This window comes from Saimiri boliviensis, chromosome 11, assembly GCF_048565385.1.
Source record: "Saimiri boliviensis isolate mSaiBol1 chromosome 11, mSaiBol1.pri, whole genome shotgun sequence".
NCBI lineage: Eukaryota > Metazoa > Chordata > Mammalia > Primates > Cebidae > Saimiri > Saimiri boliviensis.
Window position 1 is genome coordinate 4,762,587 of NC_133459.1, and position 13,581 is coordinate 4,776,167.

Genomic DNA, 13,581 nt, shown 5'->3' on the forward strand with positions numbered 1-13,581 from the left:
TCAGTGAGCTTGTCACTGGCCCTGCAGGGTCCCATGCCGGTCCTCTGCCCTGAGGCGTGCACAGGCAGGCACCACCAGCCTTGTGTCCCTTGACGTCCCATCAGCAGCCCCTGTCCCAGCAGAGGCCTCAGCTGAAGCCCCTGGAACGTCCCAGGCGGGACCCTCCTTGAGCCGCCCAACCCATGTGTCCCCTCCGCCACAGTCCTGGACGTGGAATGAAGTCCAGGGCTGTCTTAGTCTCTCTAACAAGCAATTCCGGGGCACCATTTGCTACCAAGTCATGGCACTGGGCAGAGAAGAAGTATGCCTCCCCATTCTCCTCCTCCCGGGCTGCAGGGAAGTTAGGAACACTCCCCTTGTCTATGCTCCATGAGGCACAGGGAGGTCTCTCCTGGAACCCGGTCACTGTATCTGAGGACTGCCCAGAGATCTTCCAGGGACAGTACCACATAAAGCAATGCAGGAGAGCCTGAGAGGACTGACGGCCTTTAACCCCGTGAGAAATGCAGAATGCAAACACCTGGCTCCAGGACAGACTCAGCAGCTGAGGACACAGGCTCCATGGCCAAGCTGCTAAGAATTCTGCCAGCTTCCTCCTGGGCCTGTGACGCCCATGACGTGGCCCCTGCCTGAGGGAGCCCACACTACGAGAGAAACAGCGCAACGCGGGGCAAAGCTGGCAGGGACTCTTACCCACATTGGCCAAGGTCAGGTACAGCCAGCCCTTCACCACCGAGTGGACGCCGATGGGCTTGACACGGCCAAACCCCAGCACGTCGCCACTCACCACCATGGTGTCCTGCTCGTATTCGGTCGCCACGACCTCAAGCTCGTGGGAGGCCTGCACAGCCGGCCGGCCTTGGCGGAGGAGATGCTGCGGGGGAGAAAGGCGTGCTCAGAGGCTGGAGGCAGCCAGGCTGCTTCCATGACCCCTGCAGGTGGAGGCTGCTCCCCAGCCCTCCGGGAAAGCCACTGTGGGCAGGAGGCGGTGGGCAAAGCAGGACAGACCTGCATCCCGTGGCGGGCAGGGGGGCAGCGAGCCAGGGGCCTGTGTCTCAAAGCAGGAGTCCTTATTACTGGGGTCTTTTTCACAGTCTTACATAAAGTACAACTGATTGACCCACTGAATAAACACCACTGGGCCCTGGGAATGCATAAGTGGTTCTGGCATCTGTCATGAAGGAGCCTCCCCTCCACAGGGAAGAAGACCAGGAAAGAAGCCAACCAAGCAACGCGGAGGGCTCCAAGCTGAGCCATGTCTGGGACACCGAGGAATCCAGGACGGAAACCTGAAGGAGACTCCAGGAGGAAGACGGGCCACGCACAGATAAGGCACAGGAGGCAGAGAGGGCAGGGGAGGCAGAGAGGACCAGGGAGGCAGAGAGGGCCGGGGAGGCAGAGAGGGCAGGGGAGGCAGACGGGGCCAGGAGGCAGAGAGGGCAGGGGAGGCAGAGAGGGCAGGGGAGGCAGACAGAGCAGAGGAGGCAGAGAGAGCAGGGGAGGCAGAGAGGGCACGGGAGGCAGAGAGGGCAGGGGAGGCAGAGAGGGCAGGGGAGGCAGACAGAGCAGAGGAGGCAGAGAGAGCAGGGGAGGCAGAGAGGGCACGGGAGGCAGAGAGGGCAGGGGAGGCAGAGAGGGCAGGGGAGGCAGACAGAGCAGAGGAGGCAGAGAGAGCAGGGGAGGCAGAGAGGGCACGGGAGGCAGAGAGGGCAGGGGAGGCAGAGAGCACAGGGGAGGCAGACAGGGCAGGGGAGGCAGAGAGGGCAGGGGAGGCAGACAGGGCAGGGGAGGCAGAGAGGGCAGGGGAGGCAGACGGGGCCAGGAGGCAGAGAGGGCAGGGGAGGCAGAGAGGGCAGGGGAGGCAGAGAGGGCAGGGGAGGCAGAGAGGGCACGGGAGGCAGAGAGGGCAGGGGAGGCAGAGAGCACAGGGGAGGCAGACAGGGCAGGGGAGGCAGAGAGGGCAGGGGAGGCAGACAAGGCAGGGGAGGCAGAGAGGGCAGGGGAGGCAGAGAGGGCAGGGGAGGCAGAGAGGGCACGGTAGGCAGAGAGGGCAGGGGAGGCAGAGAGGGCATGGGAGGCAGAGAGAGCACGGGAGGCAGAGAGGGCGGGGGGGCAGAAAGAGCAGGGGAGGCAAACAGGGCGGGGGGGCAGAGAGGGCAGGGGAGCAGAGAGGGCAGGGGAGGCAGAGAGGGCAGGGGAGGCAGAGAGGGCAGGGGAGGCAAAGAGGGCACAGGAGGCAGAGAGGTCCAAGGGCACAGGGTACAATGCCCCCCTTGCCTCCCTGGGCCAGGGAGCAGGCTTGGGTGGGGCCTGTGGGGTACATGCAAGGGCCGTGGGGCATGAGGGGCCGGCAGCTGAGGCCCAGGGTGAGGATCTATATGCCAGGCCAAGGTTGCTCGGGGCATGGGGGGAGCCAGAAGCCTCAGACCCAGCAGGGCCTCAGCAGGACTTCCCTGACCACAGGCTTTTTTGCTTAACAGATTCAACCCCTCTATCCCCTGCCTGAACCCCAATGCTGCGAGGGGCATGGGGGACGACAACAGCCTCCCGGCTGCACCCCAGACCTGGCTGGCACTCTTCCCCATGTGCCCCCCCTGCACTGGCGTTCCCTCTCACATAAGCAGCAGGGTGGGAGCAGATGAGGTTTTGGATTTTACAATTCTCCAACTACTACAGCAGCAAAACTGCCAATCTCTGGGAGTGAGACGCCGAGACCTGACCCTTCCCTTGTGGGTCTGGGGTCTTCGGTCGCCACAGACCCTGCTCGCTCTGCCACACTCGTCTACACTGCATACAATCACTGCACAGACACTGACGGATCAAGAACCTCAGTCACTGGGAGACTGGGATGTGAGAAGACGCCTTTGGAGAACGGCCAACACATACAAGGAGCCACGTCGGCCGCTCCAGGAGGCGAGGAAACGCCAGTGAAAACAAGGCACCATCTCTCCCAAACCATTACCAAGACGGCCAATGGCCACTGGTTTAAAGGCTGATGCCCCATGAAGCCGAGGGCATGGGATACCGTGCCTTCTGTCTGCAGCAAGTGCAGGCCTGGCTGAGCCTTCGGGCCAAGCCCCACCTGGCTCTGCGCGCCTGCAGGGTCGTTGGCCTCATCAGAATTCTTCTTCCGGGAACATGACATTTGCGGAGGAGAGGATGGTAAAGAGCACGAGCTCCGGAGACAGAATTAGCTAAAACTCTGCCCTGCTTATTGTCAGCAGGACCCTGGGCCTCTGTTTTCTCCATCAGAAAAGAGGATAAAAACACAACTGCCCCAGGGCTGGGTTGAGGGTCACGCTGCAGGCAGCTTAGGAGCCATCCATCCCTGGAGGAAACTCATCACCGCAGCGACGTGTGCTGGCCAGCACCCCCAGGAAATCGGCTGGAAGATGGGGGTAAAACTGAACTTCCAGAGGTCCGCAGCAGTGACTGGCAGAAGGAAAAGCCACCATAACGTCCCGCAACAGGAAGAGCTGAAACCAGATGAAAGCCGGCCCCGCGTGCAAAACCTGACGGCTAGCCAGGGCATCTAACTCTCCCAGGATCTCAAGGCAAGAGGGTTCTCTCTGATTATCTGTTTGTCATGTTTTCCACCTAAGTTTTAAAGTTAAAAGACTTTATTTTAGAAAAGTAAAGCTCTAAATTTAATTTATTCAAGTCTATGTCAACAAGTTAATCGCACTTGTGTCACGGGAGCTCCGTGCAGGAGCGGATGAGATGGCTTCCGTCTCCAGGTGGGACAGCAAACAAGAGGCACAAGGCTTGGCTGGGCATGATGGGGGAGCCACTGCTGCCACACATGTGCCCAGTAGGGCCCAGCTCTGCCTCCCGCTCCACCTGCCTCCCACTCCTCTCCATCATGCAGCGCCTGCTGGGGCTGAGGCCTGTGCTAGAAGAGAGAGGCTGTGGTGTCAATACCCCGTCCCTTCCCTGGAGACATCAAGGCCAGGGTGGGAGACGGACAAGCAATGGCCACAATGACCCCGTGGGGCGCATGCCATGACCCTGATGGGAACAGGGCCCAGGGTGAGGCAGGAGAAGAGCAGTCAAGCCTTGAGGGGTCCCTAGCACCCGCAGAGCACACCCTGAACTTCTGTGCACGGCCCACCACCCAGGGAGCCGCAAGCAGACCATGGCCCAGAGGAAGAGCAGCTGGAAGAAACCCCACACCTCCACACTCAGCACCCCAAGAACACAGCGAGGCTGAAGGAGCAGAGGAGCTGAGCTCAGGAGTCAGCAGCTGCTGGAGGGGATGAGGCTAAGTCAGGAAGCCCCGGGTTCCGCCGTGTCAGGAATCCAGGAGCAAAGAGCTACGCAGCACTCAGGGGAAGTGGGGAAGTCTCAAACTCTGGGGCTGTGATGATGGTACCACATCCTCTGCCAGCTCCACCCCGTGGCCTAAGAGGAGAAGTCTCAGGACACTACAGTTGCTCGTGGAACTGGCCCCAGTCCTTGGCCCAAAAGTTATTATGGGGTCCCCTTCATATAGTGGAGAAGCTTGGGCAGAATCCCAGGGAGGACGAGTGAACGAATCCACGGATTTAGGTTTTAGTACGCAAGGAGAACAGAAAAGCACAATTAGTAAGAGAGATCTACTTGTAATTAGAACGAGAAAGGCACAGAGCCTGTCCTGATCTTAGGAATCAGCTAACAAACACTGCACGCCCGGTCACTCGGGTCTTCCTTCCTCCACCTGAACTACCTCAGATGCGCCTGCCCTCACCACATGCACCACGTGGAAGGAGCTGAAGTGACACTGCCTGGCAGGTCAGTTTGCAGGAGAAACAGATGACTGAGTTTCATCTTAAGAATTTCCTGAGAAAACAACTAGCATTATAGAATTCAGACAGTGAAAAATCTTCTCCTTTCAGGAAACAGAGATGCAGCACAATGTTTAATTAGTGAACAGAGGCCAACCAGGTCCCGCGTGGGACAGTGCCCGCTCCTGCCAAGCAGGCAGACCCTGAGAGGGACGCAGCACCCACTGTCCTTCAGGAGGGCCGCTACCTTCATGTGGACGGCGGCAGAGCCGATGAGCAGCAGGGAATCTCCATCCCAGACGTCGATCTGCAGGGTCTGCATGGCCAGGTAGCGGGTGAAGTGGCGCCGCTCGCCAGGCTTCAGGAACCCGGGGCCCACCATGTACCTCAGCTGGAAGCCAGGAGACCCTGGAAAAGAGGCCCCAAAGGAGGCCAAAAGTAACTGGAGTCAGTCGTCATCTTTCCACTTGGAAGAGACTTTGTCTCTGGTCATGATTACTAATTTCTGCTTCTGTCACAGCTACAGTTAATAAACACATTAATCAAAAACATCATAAAATATCCAAATTAACAGAATGAAGAGTCGTGTTCAGAAGACTACATTTCTTTCCCACATAAACAATAAACTCCTCCCCAAATAAGATTTATGGTTTCACCAAGTCGTCGTAACAGCCTATGATGGATGGGAGCAAATGTCCTTATGAGGCTGGCTGGGGAGTTCATTATTCTGGGCACGCAGAATTTAAGACGAAATGTAGTCTACATCTGCTGCCAAAACTGGCATGCTCACACACACAGGTAGAGCTCCAGCCGAGGTCAGGCTGCGAAGCCACTGCGGGACACCCAGCAGCCCCCTCTCCTGCCCTAACGCAGGACAGCCCCTGCCTCGCCAGTATCCCAGGCTTCTCCCGTGGGGTCTGCCCAGGCCATCGGGCTGAGACGGGACTGGACTGTGGCCCCTGCCTTCATCTTCTTGAAGTGGCATTATCATTAATTCTAAATTGACAAAAATGCCATTGGAACCCTCCTTAGTTAAAGTTCAAGGAACAGCAGTGCTGGGAAGCATTTCAAAACAACATTTATTTCTCTTTCTATCAATAATGGTGACAACATCCCTGCAGCCCCCAACAAGCAGAGGAAGGAGCGAGTGTTTCCTCAGCACCTCCAGTACCAGGCCCTGGGCCCGGCGGAAGTCTGGCCACAGCTCCTCTCCACCCAGGCTCCAGCCACCTCGAGCCCCATGGGATGACCAAAGCCCACACCCCATCTGCTTTTCTCAAGACCAGAGGACAAGGGGTGAGTGCCATGTGTCAGGGCAGGGGACTGAGGGGGAGTGAAGAGTGCAGGGCCCAGGGTGAGCCCCAGGGAGGTGGGACAGGGCCCACCGCTCAGGCCCAGCACTGGCCACAGCAGGATGTCACGGGGGCATCTGGGACAGAAAGGCAAGTAAAGAATATAGACAAAAATAAGAAGGAGCTGGCAATTAACATCACTCAAGGGCAGGCGCCTCAGAGGTGACCAGCCACACAGCCCCCACCCCTGCCCTGGCCCCAACTATCCTGGACTGTGGTATCTAGTCAGAGCTCAGGACACACCCACGCACAGACGTGAGCCCCGTGGCACTCCTCGCCGGGGCAGCAGGCCCTGGAACAAAGACCCATGAGCACCAAAGCCTGGCTCAGGGCACGACCTGTACTGACCTGAGCTGCAGAGGAAGGAGGGGCCCAAGCCCTCCCTCCATTACCAGCCAGGCCTTTGCAGGTCAGCTCTGCACCCCCACCTCAGCCTCTCCCACACCAAAGACCCTCCTAGAGTTCTAGGCACATCCAGAACACAGCTTGACCCAACAGGACCCTCTGTCTTGTCTCCCAGGGAGGTCCTTCCAACGCCCCACTGGGTCAGCCCCCGCTCCATCCCCACTATATCCCAGCACTACCAGGGCCTTTCAATGCTACCACTAATCCACTCACTCAGCAAACAAACGACTGCATCCGACCACATTTGGGGCCCTGCACGAGGTAATGCTGGGAGAACTGAATAAGCAGGGCCCCACCCTTAAGGAGCACAGGGTCTCAAGGACAGAGATACCCTGAACCCAGAGCTGACAGTGTGCTGAGAGCTCCTGAGTGGGGAGGGACATGCCAGGCGCAGGGCCATCCTGTTCTGGGCACCTCTGACCAGCCTCCCAACTCTCCCCACCACAGCCTCGGACCTCTCCCCTTCCTGTCCAGCTGAGACAAAAGGCTGCACCCCTGAAGTCCAAGCTCCTCACGGTCCACCCTGTGTCATTTTCACCCCACTCAGAAGCCCGGGAAGCTGGCCTCCACCTGAACTAAGAAGACTCCCAGCGGCAGTGGCACTATCCTCCCCAATCCCACCTCTTGAGCCCCCTTCACAAAAACCACACCACAGCCCTGGTGGAATCCTCACTGCTCTGGGATTGAGGAAACGGAAAACACAGTCATGGTAGAAACTAACCACTCTCCTTTCAAAGGCAGATCCAGGCAACGATGAGTGAGTAACAATCTAGAAGACCAGAGTAGCTAACTCCCGTGGTGTCAGGGGTCAGGGGTGCAGGGATCGATCTTAACGCTGCACCCCAACGGCAGAGAAAACAACTTTTCAAGTGTATTTGGAACACTAATAAAAACTAACCATATATTAGGCCACAAAAAAAAAACTACACTCCATAAAGGAGAAATAATACAAATAATAATCTCTAAACATAATGCAATAAACTAGAAATTAATACACCAGCCTGGGCAACACGGTGAATGAAACCCCATCTCTACAAAACATGTAAAAATAAGCCAGGCATGATGGTGCACACCTGTAGCCCCAGCTACCCGTGAGTCTGAGGCCGATCACTTGAACTCAGGAGATGGAGGCTGCAGTGAGCTGAGACAGTGTCACTGTGCTCCAGCATGGGCTGCAGAGCAAGACCTAGTCTAAAAAAAAAAAAAAAGAAAATGTAAATTAAAAAAATAATAAATCAGCAACTTACTCATAAATAACTTTCTGTCAAAGGGCAAACACAATCAAAAAAGATTTTCTGGAAAAAATAATAATGAAAATACTACTTATCAGTATCAACAATCATAAGGCAGTAATCATGGGAAAATTCGTAGCCTTGAATCCTGTATGTCCATACAAACGAATTAAGATAAATGAATTAAGCAGCTCAAAAAAAATTAGGAAAATAGTAAAGAACACCAAAAATCAAGGAGAAAAGAGGAAATTGTAAAGATAAACAAAAAATTTCATCAATTAGAAAAAAAAAATACAAAAGCCACATGACACAAACTTTAAAACTCTTCAGAAAGGTGCAGAGTAGAAATGAATACATGGAAAGGCAGCCCCGTCCCTGGACCCTCATCTCCTCGGGGTTAGGTGTGAATTCTCCCCATGTTAACCTATAATGTGATGGAATCCCCACAAAGATCCTAAAAAGTCCTTGTGGATAACGAAATAAGCAAGAGTACCCCGGAAAACCCTGCGAGGGAGATCAAGGTGGTGATTTCTGCTTGCTAGAAATCTAGACAATGAAGGAGGCTCTGACCAAAGGCGCGGTCCCTGTGACACAGACCCAGCCCCGTGCAGAGGACGCAGCTGCAGCCCGAGGCCAAGCTCGGCAGTGAGATCAGAAACGGTTTTTATGTTTCTGACGAGCCGTAAACTAAAAGAAGAATATGTGACAGAGACCACGAGCGGCCCAGAAAGCATCAAATATTTACTAGCTGGCCCTTAACAGAAAACAGTTTGTGCTGAGTCTAATGGAACAAATTAGAAAATCTAGAAATAGCCCCCAATGCGTGGAAAAGGTTGGTACATGATGAGGGTGGCTCTCAAGTCACCGGAGGAAAGACGGAGTTTTGCCAACAGGCGTGGGGGCCGCTGGATAGACACGAGACGAGGTAAAACTGGATCTGCGCCTCTCCTCACACAGTAGGAGAAACTGCTAAGAGATCGGATGTCTAAACATAAAACCTGCAAGTCCAGGAAGAACACAAGCCTAAATCGCTCTGTAAAGCAGAAGAGGAGAAAGACTTTCTGTCTATGACTCAAAAATTTAGAGGCAAGGACCAGGCACGGTGGCTCACACCTGTAATCCTAGCACTTTAGGAGGCCGAGGCGGGCAGATCACAAGGTCAGGAGTTCAAGACCACCTTGGCCAACATGGTGAAAACCCGTCTCTACTAAAAATACAAAAATTAGCCTGGTGTGGTAACACACATCTGTAGTCCCAGCTACTCGGGAGGCTGAGGCAGGAGAATTGCTTGAACCCAGGAGGCGAAGGTTGTAGTGAGCCGAGATCGCACCACTGCACTCCAGCCTGGGTAACAGAGCAAGATTCTGTCTCCAAAAAAAAAAAAAAAACAAAAACAGAAAGAATTTAGAAACAAGAAAAGATTGACACATTCAACTCCATTTTTAAAAAAACGTTTACAGGGCAGAGCCCACCATTAGCAAAGTAAAAAGACAAATGGCAGAGTAGGAAAACACATCTGCAATTTTTCACTCTATCACGAGGGTTCATCTCCCTAATGAGAGCTCCCCAGAACAGAAGACAAAATAGATTAAAAACATGGTATGAAATCATGATATGACACAGATATGAACAGAAGTTTGCAGAGGAAGACAAATGTAAAAGATACTCAATTTGACTCATTACAAAAGAAACGCAAATTAAAACCACACTAAGATGGCCTTCACATCTACGGGACTGGAAAATTCCCAACCTTTAACGCCCCACTTCGAGGGCGAGCAAGAGGAATGGAGCAGCCTGGTGGGTCGCCAGCAGAGCCCCGGGCAGCACCCGACAGAGAGTGTGCGCAGCCGTGTCTGTCAACACCTCGGAAGCCTTTGATTCCATATTCCCCCTCCCAGAACCAGAAAGAATCAAGGTTACTAATTGCTGAGATAGCGAAACACTGGAAATGACGCAAACATCTATCGGGAGAGTGGCCGAACAAACAGCAGCGGAACCGCCCCGTGGAGTACGACGCAGCTGTAGCAGAAACAAGCACAGGTGACGTCTGCGATGTTCACTGAAAAACGCAGGGAGCAGAAATGTGTATCTGGTATGTTACCACTGAATTAGAAAGCAGGGAAATAAAACATAAATGTTTGCTTATTTTTGAAACAACCAATCAATAAAGACACTGCAAGGACCAGCCATACATGAAAAGTCTGGTGACCGTCAGGAGGCGGGCAGGGGGTGGAGCCGTGGGGATAATGGAGGCAGGGAGCCCCATGCACACGCCGGACTATGGTGTTCAACTTTCAGCCGTGTGAATATTCCAAAACATTAAATCAAAAGGGAAGGAAAGCAAACAAAAAATTGAAAACAATTTTAAAACAAACGGACATACTGAGTATCAAACTGGAGATAAGAGTTATTTTGGGCGTTTTGGTCACTCTAAGCCAGTTCTAGGCCCTCACTGGGACAGGGCCCAAAAGAACCTGTGAAGAACCTGAGCTTCAGCGGGACACGCACTGTGGACACTAACATCAGCAGTGCCACCGTGAAAATGCGTTCCATACCTTGTAAGACAGAACAAATAAGTAAACACGTGATCAGAAACCATGATTTCCTGTGTGAGAGAGATACAAATAAGGTGGGGAAATTTATGGGAAAAATTCTCAATCTGACTCATGAAGATCCACCTGAACTCATGTTTTAACATTTTCCCAGCTCTTCCCAACAAAAGGCTTTGAAGCAAGAAGACCCAGAATCGAAGCACCCCATATCCTGATCCCTGAAATGCTGTCGTGTCCCCATCCCCATTCAGGCCAGCCAGGCTGCTCAGAGAAACGGGCCCTGGCTGGAGGCAGGGAGAGCCTGGGATAAGCCTGGAACCTGCACTGCCCCCAGAGAACAGGACGCACCCAACGGCCAGTCCGAGTGGATGAAAGGGGCCGAAAGGGCTCCCAGAATAATAATGAGTGCAACCCTGCGCATCAGTGAAGACGCAGGCGACCACAGTCACGCTCCAAAGACAAAGCAAAACAGCTGGACACCTAACGCTGGGATCGCCACTGCTGGGCTAACCCTCCACTGACTTCTCACTCTGAAAACTGGCAATGAAAGGGAAAAAATTAAACCTTTGTCCTGTCTTTTTGGAACACATATATGTAGCTCCTCCCTTGTCAATAGGGAAAGTTCTTTCTTAACAGAAGACTGTGAGCTAATAAAGGCAGACCAAATGATCGAATGAGACAAATTACATTTTGAAAACACTCATTAAATAACTGATGCAAGCAAAGCTGGGCCCAGGTAAAACGAGAGGTGGAAGGTTGCTGGGGACCAGACTATTTGCATAAAGCCAAAAATGGCCCAAAGAATTCTTCAGTCAGTTTAAAGGGAAAACCTCTCTTTCCACAGGAGAAACCTGGAGGTGGGCAGCTTAACCTAGTGACCGAATCGTCATCCTAACAATGAGATGATCTGACATCCGTGCCTCCCGAGGTGGTGGGCGTGACGCACACAGCACTCCCAATGAAGCGTTCCTGCCGAGATCCAGAATCAAACAGCTTCCGGCCCTCGCTCCCGGTGTTCAAGAGCTACTGGGGATAAGGCAACAAGTTCAACAACAGGAAGAAGCAACCAGATGAGTGCGGAGCACGGGGTGTTCTACAAGACAACTCCCTTGGTCTCTCCCAAACGCCAGCGTCACTGGAAAAAAATCGCAGGCAACTACGAGATTAAAGTGATAATCACAAGTACAATACAGGACCTGGGGCTGGATCCCAGATCAAAAAAGCATACCTGGGGGACAAATGGCGGAATGGTACTACGAAATTCATATTATCTTAAATGTGATACTAGAATTGCACATATATAAAAGGGTGCCCTTATTTTTAAGAGAAGCATGTTGCTTATTTAGAGATAGAGTGTTACCATGCTTGTCTACAACTTACGTTCAAGTAATTCAAGATAAACAGTTAAGCAACGTTCCCAAACATGGCACAGTTTCTGTAGGAGGGCACACATGGGATTTAGGGCTCTCTCAGAGACGGCTGGGACAGCGAGGCCGTGCTAGGTGGCCCAGAGCAGGACTGGAGGCTGTTCTGATGGAGATGCCTCTTAGCTGGGAGGGCCCAGGGAGGGGAAATGGACCTGCATTCTTCAGAAGAATAGATGCTCTCTTGGCTGACCCAGAATTCAGTGACTCCAGCTCTCACACTGAGGGAGGGCTCCACAAGAAAGAAACAGCAAGAGGGACATGTTAGGAAGCAAAGACCAGGACAGGAGCAAAGGAAACAAGCCCAAGGCCAAGGAGGGAAGCAACACACGCAGGGGAGACCACGCCCTCAGCAGAGCCCCCCGAAAGGTGCAGGAAAAAGAGGTGATAAGAAGAAAGCCTACTCACAGCTCCAAACACCCAAAAATGGAGAAAAACACTCTCGGGAGCCCTGGGCTCCCTGGCTCCTCCAGGCCCACAGGCATGGCCACAGGAAGCTTCAGTTCAGGAAGACTGGCGTGCAGGGCCATGGCACAAGCCCCAAAGAGTCTGCCAGGAAGACACCACGCCTCAGGTGCCGCCCTCTGGGTGATCCTCCCCCGGGTCAGGACATGGCAATGGCCTGGGAAGCTGGAACCAAGGCGTTCTCCCGTCTACTCTCATTTATTCAGACACCCAAGTCTCTGATGATGTCAAATTTTGGATTCTGAGAACATAATTTTCCTTAGGACAACTATTCAGGGGCTGGGAATTGGTTTGTTGTCTAAATTTTGTGGGTATGGGGCCCGTGCTTTAAAATCTTGCATGTCCTATTAACTCTTGTGACAGGATACAGAAAGAATGCCTATCAATTCAAACACACACATACGCATACAGAGACGTGCACACAAACGCGTGCACATGTGCACACACACACACGCACACAGACGCACACACATACCGCACACTAGAAAACGGGCAGGAGATCTGAAGCCGCGCCTCATGCACAATACCCCTCAGGCCAGCAGGCCTGTGAAAGGTGCTCAGTATCATCAGGGAAGCTCAAACCACGAGACGCCTCTACACCAGGATGGTTCAAGGAACAAAGAAAACCAGCGACCACCATGTGACTGGAGAGGACATGGAGCTGCCTGGGGTACGGGTCTCCTGCTGACAGCTGCGGAAGCTGGCCCAGCAGTAGGGGCACCTGCTTGGCAGATCCGCTAAACCTAACAACAGGTGCTGCTCCACGACCCAGCCACTCACTCCCAGGCACATCTGACACAGCAGCAAATGCGCGCCAAAAGCACCTTGCAGGAGCACTGTGCGAAAGAGCCAAAAACCGGAACCCATTCCAATGCCTACTTGAATGGGGACGCATCACAGCATCACCACACATTGAGTTTCTCTACAGCCAAGAAAACGGAGAAACTGCTGCTACAGATGGAACAGGGTGGCCTCACAGACTAGAAGCCCAGCAGAGAGGAGGGATTCAAAACAGGACATAAAACATGATCCCACCAAAGTCCACAAAAGGGGGCAAAACTGGTCTACGGTGGCCAAAGTCAGAAGCGTGGCTCCCTTGAGGGAGGTGAAGGACTGGGGTGACGGAGGCCTCTGCACCCTGTTCCAGAGCCCCTTTTGGGGGCTGGGAGGCCGTAACACAGATGTGTTCACTCTGTAAAATCTATACCTTTTATAAAAATCAACTCAAAATGGATCACAGACCTAAATGTAAACCACAAAACTATACAAGCCCTAGGAGATGACACAGAACAAAATCCAGGTGACCTCAGAGACGGCTTCTCAAATACAACCCATGCACAGTCCATGAGAGAAATAGCTAATGAGCTGGACTTCATTAAAATGAAAAA

General features: G+C 53.3%; 1 protein-coding gene across 14 annotated transcripts in view; it reads right to left on the minus strand.

The window, feature by feature from the left end:
* Nucleotides 1-13,581, minus strand: part of NPHP4 (nephrocystin 4) — a 140,257-nt gene that overhangs the window by 23,685 nt on the left and 102,991 nt on the right. For 13 of the 14 annotated variants that reach the window (XM_074379971.1, XM_039473734.2, XM_039473735.2 and 10 more), the window contains 2 exons: nt 5,011-5,171; nt 694-874 (listed from right to left, as the gene is read on the minus strand). The exons of the other annotated variant lie outside the window; for it this stretch is intronic. In XM_074379971.1, coding sequence (XP_074236072.1) covers nt 694-874; nt 5,011-5,171 — 342 coding nt within the window. The remainder of the gene's footprint in view (nt 1-693; nt 875-5,010; nt 5,172-13,581) is intronic. 14 annotated transcript variants of the gene reach the window in all.